The sequence below is a fragment of the Carcharhinus amblyrhynchos genome, chromosome 11, assembly GCF_965287045.1.
Source record: "Carcharhinus amblyrhynchos chromosome 11, sCarAmb.v2.hapA, whole genome shotgun sequence".
Lineage (NCBI taxonomy): Eukaryota > Metazoa > Chordata > Chondrichthyes > Carcharhiniformes > Carcharhinidae > Carcharhinus > Carcharhinus amblyrhynchos.
This window is the reverse complement of record NC_137334.1, coordinates 10690576-10710472: the sequence shown is the minus strand read 5'-3', so window position 1 is coordinate 10710472 and position 19897 is coordinate 10690576. Positions and strand designations below refer to the sequence as shown.

Genomic DNA, 19897 nt, shown 5'->3' with positions numbered 1-19897 from the left:
TTTACAAATACTTATCTGTTAGTCCTTTTAATGAATGCATTGGCATGTTTCATTCAAAAGTTCTAGAGAAGTAATAATAGTAAATTACCAAAATACACTGAGACTAGTGCCTACAAATTGTAATGTTCAGATCCTTGTTGGCATTAAATATTTAATTTAATTAGTTTATTTTAAAACTTCACCTCTGACTCTAACCTTTACAAAATAATTGATGTGTTTTCAAAAATTAAAACACCTGCAAGGGTTAGAGAGGTTCTATGTTGCACTCTGTAATTTACCTCTTTATTTCATATTCTTAACCTGTGCAAGAAAAGTATGTTTTAATATACTTGACTTCACTTCGACATTTTCAAATAATATTTTTGTAAACTTGGTTTTACCCATTACTCATTATGATCCCTGTTTAAGGGGATGAGTATTGCTGTGGTTGTAATGATACATGTGTCTTTTGTACCTTTCCCGATATTGTACTATGGTGCAAAACTGCACAAATAGTGTAGCTGTGATATTCAGAAATACTATTAATGTAACTAATTCTAAATCAAATTTTCTACTTAATATTTAATTTAGTTACAGTTAGTAGCTCTATAAATACATGTAGCTATTGAGTGCACCTAATTTATAGTTAGTAACTAAAGATTTTGTTATTTGGTAACAATCCAGTCGGAAGTTGCTAATTATGCACAACATTAAATCATAATAAGGGAGCATAGACTTATAAATAACATCGGTAAAGATAAAGAGGAAGATGGAAAAAGTGTCTACATACCTAGACATGTACACCAGAAACCTCCAACCTCGTCCGTGGTTGCAGTGAATGGAGTTTTGGCTCAGCGGCAAATTCTCCATTCTCGCTAGCAGTGGGATGAGTACAGACGAGATTGGAGAATCCTGCCTGTAGCCTTCAATTCCTTAACTTATGTTGAGGAAAATAATCCAAATACTTGAAAAAAAGTTTGTAATGTTTCTCTTTTTCTTTCTTCCTATCCTTCCCCAGCCAGACACAATACTCAGTAATCCTACCAATACCATTATTTGAGCAACAGGCCAGAAGATCCTTCATGGTCAAACTTCCATGCAGAGGAGGCCTGAAAATAAGTAACAGTTGAACCCAAAATGTGAACTTCTATCTCTTGGTAGATGGGCCAGTGCAGTATTATTGCAACAAATGAATTTGCCTATCCTTACTAAGTCAAATAGTGATGCCAAGTAAGTCATCATGCAAAGTTGGAACATAATGTTGAAAAAAATTAAGCTGTTTAAGATAAAAATCCATGTATCTGCATCAGGCTTTAGAATTCTAGAAATTATTCCACAGAAGAAGCTTATTTTGGCAGAAATGTGCCTTGGTTGGTGCTAGCTCTTCAACTGGAGCTATTAACCCTTATTCCATTCTTTGAACGTGCCAGATAAATGTTTTGTATTATCTTTTAAATATTTAGCTAATTCACTTTCAAATAATGTTATGTCCAATGCCTTAGTGGCTAACTGTGTGAATAAAAAGCTCTTCCTGCTTCCTTCTTTGTTTTACTTATTAGGTCTATGCTCACTTGCTACCAATTCCCCAGTAAGTGGAAACAATCTTTCACTGTTTACTCTCTCAAAAAACTTTCAGAATTTTGAAAACATTAATTATGTCCCTTTGGTTATTCATGAAAGATACCATGTTGACTTGATGTCAGTTTGTTAAATATCAACAGTGTTCAATCGATCAAGCCTTCATTTAGCATTCATTTAACAATCCTTTCTATTTAACAGGAAAAATAAAACTTCTGCTTAATTATGTTTGATCCCCCATTGTTCTTTGTGTCTGCAATGAGCAGCACCATTCAGAGTCCCTGTACTTCCCTGAAAAGGAGAGGTAAAATCAGAGTGACAATTATCCGAATGCCTTAAGTGTGGCATTTGCAGGAGACAACAAAAAGACTTTGGCATTACTTGGATACATAAGTCATACAGCATGGAGAGACTAGAAATGTGAGATAGAAAAAGGATTGTTTAGGGAAAAGGGATTGATGCATTGAAAAACAAATATAAACGAGAAAGGATGTAGAATAAAAGACTGCGTTGGCACCGTATAATAAAATTGGGCCCAATGCCTTTAACATTTTGTTTAATTCTCTTCTCATTCTTCTACTGGAGTTAAATCTGTTGGACAGATATAACCTTTTCCAAGGACTGATGCATTTGGTAATTAGGTTCAAGCAAAATGTGTTTATCTGACATGAACAACTTCTTGTTCTTTTCTGACATGCCCTTGGAGATGAAATTATTGTTTCCAGGTTTTGCTGCCATTTCCTGAAATCTACGTAATTTTCTAATTGTTTTCCATTTACATAATAAGAACTTGACCACAAAGAATTACAAATCTTACTGCTTCTGGTCTTAATATAAAATGATACTGCTGAGAATACTATAGCATTCTCATTCATTTTAGTGGATTTGAACATTTTCTTAGATCTTGCAACTTTCCTGGAAGCTTAGGAAAATTGGGTGAAAAATAAATTTCTCTATGGAACCTTGATGGGATCTGAAGTGGACAGGTGAGAGCAGGACATGTGAAATTGGCTCTGCAGCCCATTCCCAGACCACTTATGGCAGTAAGCTCAATTTGGAAGGTGGTGAGGATGAGGCGTTGTGAAAAATCAAGCTTGATTCCACTTAAAGGAGGCCAACGTCTCTTAAAAATGTCCACTCTGGCTGGAGACAGCAGAAAAATGCTGTGAAAACTCTTCAATGACAACTATAGATACAAGAAAGTCACCCTAGTTCTCTGGTGCATCTTTGGATGCCCTCACCCAGGCTGTTGATAAGAGGAGGGAGAAGCTGTTCTCTATACACAAGGCAATAAATTCAATACGATCAGATGAAATTGCTGAGGATGTTAATGTCAGGAGTTTAGCTCCTAGAACATTGCTACATTCAGGAAAAGGTTCAGTGACCTAATTAGAATTTTCAGGGTAAAAATCTTACCTCAGTAAACAATTATCCTCTCCTTCTGCCTGCCTCCCAACTCCACCCACCTAAACAGCTACAGAATTACGCTCTCCATGCTGTCACTCTTGCTTTTTGATTTGATTTATTATTGTCACATGTACTAACATACAGTGAAAAGTACTGTTTCTTGTGCAAAACATACAGACAAAACATACTGTTCATAGAGAAGAAAACAAGAGTGTGCACAATGTAGTGTTACAGTCATAGCTAGGGTGTAGAGAAAGATCAACTTAACGCAAGGTAAGTCCATTCAAAAGTTATGACAGCAGCAGGGAAGAGGCTGTTCTTGAGTCGGTTGGTACGTGACCTCAGACTTTTGTACCTTTTTCCTGAAGAGAGAAGGTGAAAGAAAGAAAGTCTGGGATGCGTGGGGTCCTTAATTATGCTGACTCCTTTCCCGAGGCAGCAGGAAGTGTAGACAGAGTCAGTGGATGGGAGGCTGGTTTGTGTGATGGATTAGGCTACATTCATGACCTTTTGTAGTTCCTTGGGCAGAGCAGGAGCCATACCAAGCTGTGATACAACTAGAAAGAATGCTTTTTATGGTGCATCTGTAAAAGTTGGTGAGAGTCCTAACTCACATGCAAAATGTCCTTTGTCTTCTGAGAAAGTAGAGGTGTTGGTGGGTTTTCTTAACGCTAGTGTCAGCATGGGGGACCAGGATAGGTTGTTGGTGATCTGGACGCCTAAAAACTTGAAGCTCTCGACCCTTTCTACTTTGTCCCCATTGATGTAGACAGGGGCATGTTTTCTGAAGTCGATGACTTTGTTGACATCGAGGGAGAGATTATTGTTGCTGCACCAGTTCACAAGATTCTCTATCTCATTCCTGTACTCTGTCTCATCATTGTTTGAAATCCAACCCACTACGGTGGTGTCGTCAGCAAACTTGAAAATTGAATTGGACGGAATTTGGACACACAGTCATAGGTGTATAAGGAGTTTAGTAGGGGGATGAGAACACAGTCTTGTGGGGTACTGGTGTTGTTCTTGAAGTGGAGGAGGTATTGATTGTGAAGGTGAAATCACTCCTGCCACATGTATCTCTTACTCTCATCTCTGTTATAACCCTCAATTTCCTATATCTCATATCACAACATACAAACTGTTCAACTGTGATAGGAACATTCTTTCAAACACCTCACAAGATTGTCACTAATATACTCCCTTCTTCCTTGCAGTCATGTAAACATGTAACAGCAGGCTGTTACCAGTAAACACAAAGCCTCCCTGCACATCCTCTCCCCTGTGGAAGAAAGTCTTGCTGACTAATAGAGGCAGGATTGAGTCATGGCCATAATGAATTGAAATGCTGAAGGATACACAGAGCATAGTTTCATCACACCATATCCTTTTTTCCATTCTCTTTTTTATTGCATCCAAATGCGATGCAAGACTAACTGCAACTGTTATTTTTTCTCTTTGCTGACCATTCATACAGTTAACTCTTTCATTTCAAATGCTGAAAATGTGGAGTCTCAGCTATCAGTTAAGAAAAGAAAATAGCCTTCCATGAACATGCAGATTCATTCCACCTGATCTTCGCAAGTATCAGCCCAGTGATTGTACGTCAGAGCTAGGCAAGCGGAGGGAGTCTCCAAATGGTGAATCATTACAGGAATGAAGGCAGAAGGATAGAATGCTACAGATGCCAATTCACCAGAGGGCAGGGATGTGCAACAAATCTGCAGAGGACTTGTATGCTGTCTTTCTGAGAATAGCTGTCTCCCACCACCTGCTCTGACACAGGCAATGCTGAGTAAGGCTCACAAGGTCCAGAGCTGCTCAACCTCACCCACCATGGTCATCTGAAGAGTCCTCAATAGGAGCTCATTAGCTTTCACCTTCTAGATGGATTCATTTCATAGGATAGATAAACAGACCCAAGACATTACACAAAGTTGATCCTCAATTATTATTGTTAAATACTGACGACAGATGGAATTGAGTTGTTGAACTTTGACCCAAAAAGCTAGTTTGAAGCAAGGCAATTTGATATTGATAATAAATACAGTCATGATGAGGGCTGCACTGCAAAGCATCTTAAATGTTCCAGGCAGCAGTATCATTGCTTGAGCAGGTTGATTTTATCCTTGTTGACATTTCTGGTGGTAGTAAAGCTCAGCTGAAAGGCCTGCTCTATAGATGTGGTTGGGTTTCTCACAGGAATCAGAAGTCATGTCTGAATGGGATAACTGTTGTTTCCCAATATCTACCCAGTAACATGATGGCTTGATTGGAATAAAGTTGCAGATAACTGACGCAAGATGAAGGAGTCATGACTGCTGGCACAAACCTAAATGATACACTGCTTATAGTTGCAACAAACTGGTCATTGAGTTATTGGAGTCCATTTCAACAAAGAAAAATGCCAAGATTATGATGAGGAGTGTACACTGTCATATGGCTGTAGTGTATGGCACCTGCAATTCAGGTTTTGAATTTTTAAAAAATTTATGGGCACTACTAGCCAGGCCAGCATTTGTTGCTCATCCATAATTGCCCTTGAGAAAATTGTGGCAAACTTCCTTCTTGAACCGCTGCAGTCCATCTGTTGCAGGTACAGTGACAGTGTTTGAGATAATGAGCCCAGTGCTCCCTTGTCTTGCTTCACTCTGAATGAGGAAGGTGATATAGCTGTTCAACCTGACAGCTAGAAACAGACATGTACATTATTCATCTGACTTGTCGCAGCCTGGAAGGAAAAATTTAAAGGACCATGGTGAACATGGACACTCACAGGCAGTGTTATCTGTGCCCTGGTTTGAGGTCTGGTTGTGAATTGAAGTTGCTGGTGGTATTACTCCTCAGTGATGTTGAGGTATGAGAAGTTCCCCTTGAAGAACCATTGTGGATATGGCCACACCAAAGTTTTCCCCACCTCTTCCATCTTCCATCAGCAGCTCCTGCTCTCTGCTATCCTTTTATCTACTTATCCTCATCCTTTAACCCCAATGTCAGTCTTACCAGACCATCCATGATTGCAGTAGAACTATTTTGAAGGCAGACAAAATAAATGTAATAGTAAGAAAACATGATAGCAGAGTGAGTTGTAAAGACAGAAAATAAGCAAAAAAAAAGCTAAAGCTCAAACATGCATGGGTTGAGTCTCTTAAGTACACTGCTTCTTTCCTGTCTGTTAACGCTGTTGGTTGCTAAGCAGTTTATCATGTGGCAAATCACAAAATGGCCCCACAATAAGTGTAGAAATCTTATTTAAATATTATACATTTTTAAATATTGCTGGGAAGAGAGAAATATTGCTGAAGCTTTTCTCGCCAAATTTCAGACGATCACAGCAACTTATACTACAGGGGAAAAGGGTGGTTATTGGTTGCAAGGCAACTCTAATTAACCAAGGCATTGCCTTGGAGAATGCAATGGGGATCATACGCTTTCCGGTAATTAAAAGAAAGTGCAAGGCTTGAACATATTCCTTTAATTTACAGAGAATAGGTTCCTGAATTTCATTGCCAGTGCAAAGCCAGATACGTAGATTGTACATCTCAGCAATTGGTTGATCAAATCAAACAGTATGTAAATTTGGTTGTTCCTATTGGCCTAACTGTACTCAACCACCTTATTCTTGCAAAACCCAAAACAAAATGTCCACCATTAGATGTGATTCTGTGACTGGGCAGTACTTGCTGAATAATCCTGAGTGCACTGATGGCTACACCAACAACTAATTTAAAGCAGTCTATCAAGCTCGTAGTGTTCTTTATTTATGCTTGCTCGCTTGCCAGAAGCGACATACGTTCATACACAGGGACTCATTCTCTGCAAACAAAAGAAACAAGTTCAAGTGTTGCAACTTTTTTGAATCGCCAGGGAGCCTATAGTTCCTTTTGCTCGCTCTGTGGCAACACCTTGCCCAGTTAAAGTCTACTTGCCAATCAGCATTATTTTCTTCTGTAGTATAAATTGTTGTGATTGTTTTAAATTTGGTATTCTTGCATTTGTCCTGATGAGCGCTAGATGAAAAGCTTTGATAACATGCCTCTCCTTTCAGCAATATTCAGTTTTTTAATACTTGAGGCTTGTGCCTTGGATGTATATATAAGTGTTCGATCCAGTCTGGTACAAGGTATACTTTGGTGCCAAATGAACATGTTTAAACTATCCATCATATTGAATCCTTTCCTGCCCATCTTTTGCCTGTAAAATAGGTGTACAGTGCATTTAAATTACTACGCCTTCAAATCCAGCTATTCAAGTAAAACCAGAGTCTCAAATTATTGTTTCTCACTGTTTTCTGCAAAAATGAGCACATCTGATAGTTGCAAAAAATGCAAAAAACATTAAAACAAGTCACAAAACTGCTTGTAATATTAAATAACACGTCCTATGCATCAAAGAAACATTGGATAATTGTCTGTGGCTTTAACTTTACCCTCCCCCATGTATTGATGTGAACAGTTGTTTCTAACACTTAAATTTTTCTTGCAAAAATGCAAAATCTTCTGTGAACTGACCTCAATTTTGCTCAGCTTTATTATTGTATATAACAGGTATGGAGTGAATATTGATAGCAAATTTTTGACTCAAATTAAAGTCATTTCAACACACATTTAAGTGTTTACCAATATTCTTGACACTGCTCTGACCTGTCCACAGAGATCATTGGAAATTTGATGTATTAATTACAAAATTAATTGGATCCAGAAGTACAAAACTTCATACATCAGAACTTTTCCAAATGTTTCCAGAGGCATTATGTAGGAAGCACAGCGCATAATTTTAAAACATGATATCAAAATACCTACAATAAAAAATGTTAATTATTAAAAAGAACTGAGGTTCGCTTTGTTTTGTAACACTATGGTTTGTACACATTACTCCAGTATCCTAAAACTACCTTTGGCCTTTGCAGTTTTTCATCCAGTGTCATTTGGTAGTTTCTGATTACTTTAAATTGAAGGTTACTTAGCGATATATTATGTTTACCTTTGATGAGCTTTTGGAAAGAAAATCTTTGCTAACAAAAGCTTAATGTTATAAATAGTCAAAAGGTCAGGCAGAATCTCGTTGAATCAAATAAAAAAAACTTTTATTTGTGATTGCCATCACCTAAAGCTTAATTTTATCAGGACTGGTGATGCAAAATGTTTAGGAAAATCTGTTTTTGTAAAACAGTTCACAAAACTGCATTCTAAAATTCCCAGTAAATTTCTCATGTTCTAATAAATAAAGATAGAATGAAAGAACAGTAAAAGCTGCAGACAGTAAGTGTAAAATATTGAAACAGAGCATGTTTCATTACTTACATTCTTTCCCATATGTAAATGATGAATAATCTGCAAGAGTGAGTTTGGATGGAATTTTTTGATTAATTAATTGCTATAGTAAGGTAATTCGGTGTGGCAGAATTTTATTTATTTTGTGAGTGATTTGCATGATTTCTGAAATTTAGTAGATTTGCAATATTTCACCACAGGTATTTGTTGCTTGCCATAACTTTCTATATCAATTAAAATACAAACATAAGCAGGCCCTATGCAATAGATTATAGGCCTCAAAGGTCTATGACAAGAAGGTTCAGATGCCAAGGGCCAGATGGCCTACTCCTGCTCCTATTTCTTATGTTCTTATGTTCTTATGAATGTTAACTTTCAAATACATGTTCTCTTTAAAGAATCATTAACTATTTCATTGGTGTTTCAGTTATAACATTGAATATCTATCTGCAATTACATACATTGTATAGAGTCAGATGTTGCTGGAAAAAATGGTGTCAGAATGGCACTCATTATTATTAATATATAAATTGGCTAGCAACTTGTATCAAGGAAGAGATGCCCTATGAATTGTGAATCGTCCCAAGTTGTTGACTGATTTGCACTACTCTGTCATTCGTTTTGCAAAATTTGTGTTTAACCTGCCCATGATTTTGACGATGTTGCTAAATTTGCACATTAATTATCCATTGAATTTGCTGCAGAAAATTAAGTCTAGTAATTAATAATGCAAGTACCTTTTCAGTGAGGTGATAATTGTTCGTGACTGTCAATCAACCTGTCTTGTCCAGAAAGTGAAATCTCATTCCTACAGTTTATGAATTGTTTTAGATCTTAAAAATTACAAATTTTAACAATTTCTTACTTTTGCTTTTGTTTTTCCTCCTCTGCCCCCACTTAACCCAATCTTCTTTCATTATCTGACCTACTTTAATTCTCCCAGCCTAATTCACCTTCTCAGTCCTTCCTCTGTTTCTCTTTCAATCCTTACTTCTCATTGTGATCAACAGTGCATTTCTTTAACCATTGTTTACCAAGGTACCAAATGTCCTAGCTGTGGAGTCATCAGCTTACACATGTAGCAACATTGTGAGCAAAAATGTTTTAAAACTAAACATACACAAGAAAGTGTAACTAATAGGACATGTAGTGAGATGCCCCACTGCAGAAAGATCTGATCGATAGATTTCACAGCACAGAAACAGGCTATTCAGCCCAACTGACCTGTGTTTATGCTCCAAACAAACCCCACACCCACCATACTTCATCTAACCGTGTCATCACACTGTTCTATTTCTTACACCTATGGGTGTTTAACTAGCTTCCCCTTAAAGACAGCTATGCTATTCACCTCATCTACTCCATGACCACTCACTGGGTAAAGTATCTCTTGAAATTCCTATTGGATTTATTAGTGACTATCGTATATTTATAACCTTTAATTTTGGATCTCTCACAAGTGGAAACACCTTATCCATGTCTGCTCCATTTACCTCATCTAGATCTTTAAATACATCTATTAGATCATCTCTCAGTTTTCTTTTTTTCTCAAGAAGAGAGCCCCAACCTGTTCAGTTTTTTCCTGATAGTTCTAACCTCTCATTTCTGGTATCGTCCTTATAAATCTTCATCAGTGGCTCCAGATCCTCTTTGTAACTAGGAGACTAGAAATGAGCACAGTAGTCTTAAGTGTGGTCTAACCGAGATAAAATGCAAGGATAGCATAATCTCTTTGCTTCTCAGCTCTGTTCCTTTAGAAATAAATTGTAATGTTGACATTCTCAGTGGCTTCATAAACTTGCAGTATCAATTTTAAATGATTCCCCACAAGGTATAAGTCTGTTCTCTGCTGTGCCAACAATAGAAAGCACACCATGTGGAAATGATGTTTCTCCCAAGAGGGAGGGGCAATTCCTGTAGGCCGAGTGAACTCATTCTGATGCCAAATACTATTCTGGTGGTCAACATATAAAAATATATTTGTGTAGTAACAATTGTAATTGGCGGTGTTGGTTAGCTCATTTGGCTCGATAGCTAAAGTATGGTTCGGAACAATGCCAAATATACAGTTTCAGTTCCCATCTGGCTGAGTTATACATGGTACCTGCCTTCTTACCCTGCCCCATGAGACTGCAAACCACCATTGACAGGCATCAGCCAACTGAGCCAAGGAGAGCGCACATTACATGACAAAACATGACATGACGTGAACAGTAGTAATTGGGGGATTGAGAGAAGACTGTATCACTGATATAGGGTGATCCAAAATAAAGGAAGAATGCTGAGACTGTGATTAAGCATAACACAGCTTCAGAGTGAATGTGAAACATTCTTTTAGTGGTTCTACAGCAGGTTTCCAATTACTTACTTTGCATTATAATTAAGGTAATGTTTGAATGAATGAGGAGTTTATAATAATTTGAAAATTAAACCTCTACGGGCATGTCAGAATTCAACATTTTGTCCATGGGCAGCAATAGTATACCAGTTGTAAAATATTAAATCATGTCTGTAATGTGTTCATTTACAAATAAGTTTATAGAATCATGTGCTGTGTCATTGTGCTTTTTCATGCAACGTGTTTTTTTAAAAATTGCTTTGAATTTTTGAATTGATCATTACAAACAGTAATAACAACAGTGAAATCAGAACTTCTGATTACAATGACTGCTGGATCCAGTTAGATTATATAAATGATCACTGCAACAGCCTGACAGCAGTGTAAATTGCTGATTACAATGACTGCTGGATCCAGTTAGATTATATAAATGATCACTGCAACAGCCTGACAGCAGTATAAATTGCAGCTAGTCTGAATCAATACACTCTTCCAAGTGAAGATTTTAAGTGCCAACATCTGCGCATAGTAAAAAGCATTACAGTAATGTGGTTTTGTTTCTGTCTCTCAGTAGTTTAAAAAAAACTTAAATGCATAAATATATATATATAAATGGTTGTATCTATCTCACAGGCACTACGCTTTTAATTATAGAAAACTAATTTTTAGTTGAAGTGTGTAGTTTAGCTTTGGGGGGGTGTGGTCTTTATAAATATTCCTTGACCTTTGATGTTTATACTATACTTCAAATGTGACCCACAGGACCCCATGATATGCAATAAATAGTCTATGAAGATAGAATATGATCATCTCTGCTTTAAGCAATACTGATGACATCATCAGTGCAATTACAAGTTAGAATTATTAACAACTGAATTAACACAGCAGATACAGTGTGTTTCAGTGATCAGGGGGACAGTTTTTTTCGATGTGTTTTACGTAAGCCTGTTTGTAGACAATTTGTTTAGAATTCTGCTGCGCTTAAAACTCAGAGGAAACCCTCCTCCCTGTCATTTGAACTGGATATTTTTGATCAATTCCTCACGTCACCCAGCTCAAGCCACTTCTTCCAGTGATTTTCTTTTGTGGGAGATGTATTAATGGTAAGACTTGGAAGCTGCTACCATGGAAACAATGTCTGTCTTGGTAATATTTTCAGCACCTGGTCCCTTTGAACTCTGCTTTTGATCGCAGGTGTGCTATCCTGGTTTTATGTGTTACAGGTGAACGTCCTTTCCACTGCAACCAGTGCGGTGCTTCATTTACCCAAAAAGGAAACCTACTGAGGCACATCAAGTTGCATACAGGAGAGAAACCTTTCAAATGCCCTTTCTGCAGCTATGCCTGCAGGCGACGAGATGCACTGACTGGGCACCTCAGGACACATTCTGGTAAGTTTAGATGTTGTCTACTGTATATGAGCAAGTGCCTTTCCACCTACAGTAAAAGGCTAGATAAATTTTTGAACAGTAAAGGAATTAAGGGTTACGGTGAGCAGGCGGGTAAGTGGAGCTGAGCCCATGAAAAGATCAGCCATGATCTCATTGAATGTCAGAGCAGACTTGAGGGGCCAGATAGCCTACTTCTGCTCCTAGTTCTTATGTTCTACCTTTTGGTTGTCATAGGTCTCTAGCCAAAGTTTTGATTTTGTCAGGAATGGAAACCCCTAGTGTTTCCCTGGTTAGATAAGCAAATATAATGTCCAATGCATCTATATACAACAGACAGTTATACATATTGTGAAGTATGGTGCAACCATCTTAACTGGATTATTCAATTTGCTTTTGATTAATAAAAAGAGAGTAAAGCAGTCTGCAAAAAGAACTAATTTTTAAGACAGTATCATTATCAATGTAAAAATTTCCTGCAAAATCCCCCAAAGTGAACGTAAAGTATTCTAACCATTTCTAGTTTTTCTTTCTCTATTAGTTGTGTTTGACATTTCCTGTATCTTAACAGTGCAGAACCTTGTTTTTAGGCATGGTCCTGTTTGATGCATCGCACACTGAAGGTGCATGTCTTCTATTACCTGAGTTTTCTATAGCAGTTCTGAAGTAAGAATCAATAAGTTTTTCAGTAGGCCTTTTAATTTTAAGAAATCTTTGTGAATTTATTTTGTTTGCAATGACTTTTTTTAAAAAATGGTGTAATGTTAATATCGGCATGGTGAGGGGTGGGCAGTTTGCTCTAATAGGAGGAAATAGTATGTTGTGTTTAGTAGTGGAAATTTCTGTGGGCAGTTATACACAACCTTTGGATTGCTGGCAGACTCAGGGTAATTCCTGCCTCCATGAGCTGGCTGGATTTGTTTGTTTTATAATACACACGCTGAAAGATTGCAATAAAAATATTGCAGTAATAAAATTAAATACAATAAATAACTTTATTATTGTAATATTAGCTCTGAACTATTAAGGGATTCATCTTAGCCACATTTGCCATCCGGAAATCGATTTTTTAAAATTAATTTGTGGAACATGTGCATCACAGGCCGGCCAGCATTTATTACCCATCCGTAGTTGCCCGAGGGCAGTTGAGAGTCAACCACATTGCTGTGGCTCTGGAGTTACATATAGGCCACACCAGGTAGGGACAGCAGATTTCCTTCCCTAAAGATGAGTTTTTCCAACAATTGATAATGGTTTCATGGTCATCAGTAGATTCTTAATTCCAGACGTTTTTATTGAATTCAGATTCCACCATTGGATTCCACCAGCTGCTATGGCAGGATTTCAGAACATTAGCTGAATTTCTAGATTAGTAGTCTAGTGATAATACCACTAGGCCATCACCTCCCCAACTGAAAATATAACTCTTCAGTTCAACAAAGTGGGAAATCGAATGGGGTATAAACTTGCACCTAGTACTGCCAGTTTCTAAACAGGCAGCTTAGGTTAAAATTGCCCTATAAATGTTAAAAACTCAATTTTGACATAGAAAAATGAGTGAATGCTTTGATCATTTTTTTATCATTTTTCCCCCATTCCCTCCTAATTTTGACTCATGTTTTCTGCCGTTCCAAACCCTTCTTGCTTTTTACAATATATAACTTGGGCCTTGTTTTATCTATTTGGTTTTCTGTCCATTATGAAGATGGAAACAATGATTTTTTTTTAGAAAGACAGCCCTCATTGACTGAAAATCTATTTAAAAGATCATTTTCTATTTTTTCATTTTTCCCCCATTCCCTCCTAATTTTAACTCATGTTTTCTGCCGTTCCAAACCCTTCTTGCTTTTTAGAATATATAACTTGGCCTCGTTGTTTTATCTATTTGGTTTTCTGTCCATTATAAAGATGGAAACAATGATTTTTTTTAAAAAAAACAGCCCTCATTAACTGAAAATCTATTTAAAAGATCATTTTCTATTTTATATAATTATCGTAGTACAGTTTATGAATGGAACTCTTGGCATATTCCAAGCTGTACAGCTCAGTACAATGGCATTTAAATTTTTCAAAACATTTCTATTTAACCGTGTGTTTTTAATTTAAATTTATATCAAAGTTCATCAACAAGATTCTTTCTTTTTGGTGTACAGTAATAAGGATGGTTCTTTTGCAACAAGAACATAAAAGCATGAGAAATGGAAGCAAGACTAGAGCATATAGCCCACTAAGCCAGCTCTGCCATTCAATATAATCATAGCTAACTTTAGGCTTCAATTCAATTTTCCTGCCAGTTCCCCATATCTATTATTTCTAAACAGTAAAAGTCTTTCTAAATGGATTCAACAATAGAGCACCCATAGCCCTAGGGAGTAGAGAATTTCAATGATTCACAACCCTTTGAGTGAAGAAATTTCTCCCACCTCTGTCCTAAATGATTGATCCTTTATCCTCAGACTGTGCTCCTGTGTTTTCGATTCCCCGACCAATGGAAATGATCACTCTGTGTCCACCCTATCAAGCTCTTTCAGAATTTTATATTTTGCAATGAGATATCTTCTTATTCTTCAAAACCCCAGAGAGTATAAGCCCAGTTTATTCAGCCTCTCATCTGGGGCAACCTTCACATCCCAGAGATCAATTTAATGAACCTCCAGTGTACGTCTCCATTGCAAGTATATCTTTTCAATTTGGAGACCAAAACTGCACACAGTACTCCAGATGCGGTCTCATCAAAATTTTGTTCAACTGTCGTAAGAATTATTTATTCTTATACTCCAATCCATTACATTAAAGGCCACAAGATGATGTACCACCATCTCCCTCAATGGTTTTATTTAGTAATAAAGTATAATAATGTTTAGTAATAAATGTATTCCATTTGCATTCTAGAAATAACTAATTGTTAATTCTACTTCAATTTAGCATTGCTAAGACTACAACTGCTGCCTTCCATTAAGCATCTCAGTCATAAGCAACTGTAGAGCAATCTAGGATTGTTCCAGATTCTCTGTGTGTGTGGCAGAGTTTCTCTACTTGCCTACAGCAATGCTGATTAGGTCCCAGGTGGAATATATGATCCAGATTATGCTTGGTAGAGTAAACACCTACTGACAGTATTTTGCAATTTGGCATGTGTTGCTGCAATATATTTGAGCTTATATTTCATTTAACTGAGAAATCAAGTTAGTATTCGTGTATATTTTTTCCTATTAGGACAAGAACACTTCTTTCCAATATTCTTTATTGGATTTTTCATCTTCTGATAATTGTCACGTGCACTGCTATTATTTCGGATGTTATCACCAAAGTCATGATGTAGGGATCCCTTTAAGTCAGAATGACCTGATGCGATCCATAAATAATTTTACAGCGCTTTACCTTTTCTGTAGAAAACATTGAAGAATTTCATGACTTTGCAGAATTTTATAGACTCTGTGTAACTCATTTAGAATATATAACTGTAATGATAAGTTAATGCTTAACCACTGATAACTGGCAAAATATTATTTAAATATCACGCTTTGAATTCAGTCGATATCCCTCCAAATATGGGCTTTTGAATATTATTGAAGTTACTTTATATTAGAATAAAATTACTTCATTTTCGAACTCAAAGTAGCAGTCAAATAACAATGAGAGTATTTTATATCAAAACGGATCTGACCTTTGTAAAATTTCAAAGTCAGAGGCACAAACCTAAAACTGGCTCGTCATCTGTTGCTGCTGATAAGTCATGGTCCATGCTCTAGAGTTAAGAAAAAGTATTTAGTTAATAAATATTTCAATCCACTTTAAAAGTAGTCAGTTTTTGGGAGGTTTGTTTTCAAGAAAGCTTTGGGATGCCTTCAACAATTTCTTTGCCAGTCTGATCTAGCCTGAAATAATAATGAGCAGAGCCCAACATCAGGGCCAAGTGGGTGCGATGACTCCACAGTCACCCGCAGTGATCAATTTTCCCCAAATTGATCAATTAGTGGTTAGAGGGTGGGCTCACCATCCAAGGATTGCTGTCCAGTTAAGGATGGTGGGCTGATTCTCAAAACTGAAAGGCTAATAGAAGACCTTGCTAGCTAAGTTGGAGTAGCAGTCAGCAGTTCAAGGAAGAGAGATGGCGCCTTCATCTTGAGGTGTCCTTTCTACATCTTTTATAAGTTTTAAATTTTAAAAATGTCCTCAGTAACCAGGCCGCCTTTGTGGAGGGAGCATCTTCATAGGGAGGTCTACAGTTGCAGGTGTATCCAGACAGGCAGGGATTGCTTCAAAGCCTGACTGGAGAACTTGTTTACTTATTTGCTACGGGGAGGCCAACTCTATTTAACGGTGTAGCTACAGACGTTTTGGGGACCCGCAAGCCTGCTGAAATGTTCTAATCAGCCTCTGACAATAAACTATTTAAGGTAGTCCTCTTAAATAGCTACATGCCATTTCTGGGCTGGCAGCTTTTCTGACCCCTAATCCATCCTTTGGAAAAATCGCCTGGGGACAAGATTGTGCCAGCAAATTGGTGCGTGGCATGAATATGCACATCCACCCACTTCTATATTTTGATTAAAAAATCTGGCCTGATGTATACAAATGGATCTCCCATGATAGTGTGTACTAAACAAGATAAATTTTTGAGCATGGAAGACAGGTGTCCATTTGGACGAAATGGCAACCTTGCTAATAGGAAAAAGGAGCAGAGTGTTTGGGTCAGACTCTTGTCAGGCTAGGCCTGGCAGTGACAGTCAAGAATAACTACAACAATAACAAATTAAATGTCTTTAATGCGTGAAAATGTCCCAAGGCACTTCACTGGAGCATTAAAAAGCAAACTATGACATGAAACTACAAACGGACATATGAGATACATCTTGAAGCAGAAAGGGAGATACAGAGTAGAGAGGTTTAAGCAGGGAATTATACAGCTTAGGGACTTGATAGTTGAAGGCTTAGTCACCAGTGGAGGAGTGTTTAAAATCAAGGGTATTTAAGAGACCAGAATTAGAGGAGTACAGATATCTCAAAGGATTGGGGGAGAAGGATAGGAGCAAATTGCAAGCATTGAGAAGGGTGAGACCATGTAGGGATTTGAAAACAAGGATGAGGGTATTCAAATTGAGGTCTTAATAGTTGGCTAGGAGCCAATGTAGGTCAACAAACACAGGATTGATAAATGGATGAAAGTTGGTGAGCCATGGGTTGCAGAGTTGTGAATGACCTGAAGTTTTTTTGAAGGAAAAGTTCTGGGAGGTCAGCCAGGTGTGTATTAGAAAAGTCAAGTCTAAATGTAACATGAGGATAACATGAAGTGCGCTGTCAGCAGGTATACAAAGTTGAAAGTAAGTAGGCTTATTGGTGGCATAAATATGTTGTTAGAAGTTTGACTCATGGTCTGGTTCAGTTGCCAGGGAGACTGATGGAGGCTCGAAATGGAGTTTGTGGCAGGGACTGAAGACACTGGCTTTTGACTTTGCAATATTTAATTGAGGGAAAGTTTGCTTATTCAGTACATGGACAAGCAGTCTGATATTTCAGATGAATTAAGAGACATGGTGGTGATATAGAGTTGGGTGCCATCAGTGTACATGTGAGAACTGACATTCAGATTGTGTTGCTAAGGGGCAACATGTAAAGGAAAAATAGGAATGATTCAAGGATTGAATTTTGGGGATCACCAGAAGCAGTTGTGTGGATCAAGAAGGGAAATTATTGCAGATTATTCTTTGGCTAGTTAGATAATAAAAATAGAATTGGGGAAATGCAGGTACAGCCTCATTCAGTTGGAATGGCTAAACCAGTTGTCCATCATTTCCATTCAAGTCTGCATTCCTTAAACTTAAGGGTGCAGACATGAGGGCCATCCCAGGAAAAAGAAATATGGTGAGAGATATTAATGGTTTTAGTGTGGACTAAGTTGGAGGTGATGATGTGGTTAAGCAAATCATTAATTGCAGAAATGTGGTGGATAGTGGATAAAGGCTAAATATTTGGGATTTTGAAAGTTCCATTGTAAGGAATTGGGGGATAGTTTTTTTCCAGGGGTGGACACAGAAGGAGGGGCATAGGAGAGGTGGGATGAGAGTAAGACAAAGGCATAGTCAGAGATAGTTTTAGACAGATAAGTTGATATGATAGGGGTAGTGAGGCCACAGGAGATGACAAGCTCAAGTGGGCAGATGACAAAAAACAATCACAAACAAGTAAGAACCAACACATGCAATATGGATTGTGGGATTTCCATGGAGGGAGAAATTATGGTCTCAGATTAAAACTAGGTACAACAAAAATGGTGTGATTCAGGAAGCACTGAAGACTGGAATATGGTAGAAAAACTATGAGAAACTCAAATGGTTTACTTGAGTGCTGACATGCAAAGAGGCTTAAGCCTAAGCCCGAAAACTCAATGAAAAAATCAAGCTCCAGAAATAGTGCACAGGCTCCTAAAATGATTACGTGCTGGATTTAATGCCCCTCTACTGCCTGGTTTGAAGGCAGGGGACTGTGACCTTATAAAATCCAGCATATGGCCTTCCCCCTGGTCTGTGTGAAATATTATGGGAAGTGGCGGAGGCATCTTGGCAGCCGTCCCACCCTTAGGCCTAGTGAGACCCTTAAAAGCCTCATCCTGCTGCGACCACTAGCCAGAGAGGCCCACGTCAAACTTTTAACCCAGCAGCTTTAATCGTGTGGTTTGGTATCAGGAAAAGAAGGGTATTTTCCTTTTCCAGTTCCCAGGTAACTATCAACCACCCCCCCCCCCCCCCCAGATCAGACTTCCCTTTTTACCCTCCCCTGACCTGCAACACCCCTTGACCTCCCTCGCTGAGACTTCCAGTAAAAATCTCTTCCCCCCGCCCCCCCAATATTTATCAGTGATGATTTCCTTTGGGAACTGCTTGTAATCCCGGCAGTGGCCATCACTTCCGTCTGACACTGTTGGGAGCACAAAGTGTTGGCTATCTGATTGGCTAGGAGCACTCTGAGGCAGGGCTTCCTGATCCTGAAGGGTGAAAATCCTGCTTATGGCCTATTAATGATCAATGAGCTGTTAAATGACAGTGGGCAGCTGTTATTCCTATTGGTGGGTGCCCCAGCGACCTTTTAGCTAGTGCAGGGCAGGGATCTTGGTGCCACATAAAAACCAGCCCTAGGCCCCTGAAATAAGGCTTTATGGACAAATCTGCAATATGACATAGGGAGGATTCAGAGTCTTTTTAATGTGTTATTTTACGATTTTTTTAGATATAAGATTGTTCAGGGAAGTCAGAAAATTTACTTGAGTGGTTTAATTGCTTTTTTTGTTGTAGTTACTGGTTCTTTGTAAAGAAAGACTGATTAAATTGATTGGTTTTGCATGGGTTGCTGGTTCTTCCTCCTTTGTGGTAGTTTTTTTCTATCTGCCGAACAAAAATCATATTTAAGCAAATCGCCATAGTTAGCTGAACAGTTTCCTGATAATTGGAATGATGGTAGATACAAAATATGTATGAAAGTGACGCACACATGTATAGTGTGACCGTTTTAATTATGTACATTTATAACTGGGTCTTGAGCCTTTCATTCTGCAAAAGTACTATTTTAAAGCATTTTCATGTGGAGCATGATGATGCTTCATTCACTGAATTCATGACTGCCGAACCCAGTATTCATATTTCAGAGCAATTTCAACTGCCTAGTTATAGAGTAAATAAATTGCAACTTACAATGAGAGAATGTTTTGAATTAAGTTTTGTCAAGGCAACAAAACGCATTTTTAGATTCTTGAGTTGGCACTTTCATATTCAAGTAATAATAATTTGAATTTAAGTAATGCCTTTAATGTAATAAAATGATATATGCAGCAATATTGGTATGTTGACCATGGGAGACTAAAATTTCCTTTTGGATAATGTGTTATTTATGTGATTATTTTAGCAGTTCATTAATTTCTTTTAAAAATGCATTGTGCTTAT

The 19897-nt window shown here is 37.8% G+C and overlaps 1 protein-coding gene across 7 annotated transcripts in view; it reads left to right on the top strand.

Moving 5' to 3' along the window:
- Positions 1–19897, top strand: part of LOC145349911 (zinc finger protein Helios-like) — a 125615-nt gene that overhangs the window by 55965 nt on the left and 49753 nt on the right. For all 7 annotated transcript variants that reach the window (XM_080198577.1, XM_080198571.1, XM_080198575.1 and 4 more), the window contains one exon: positions 11796–11963. In XM_080198577.1, the coding sequence (XP_080054703.1) occupies positions 11796–11963 (168 nt within the window). The remainder of the gene's footprint in view (positions 1–11795; positions 11964–19897) is intronic.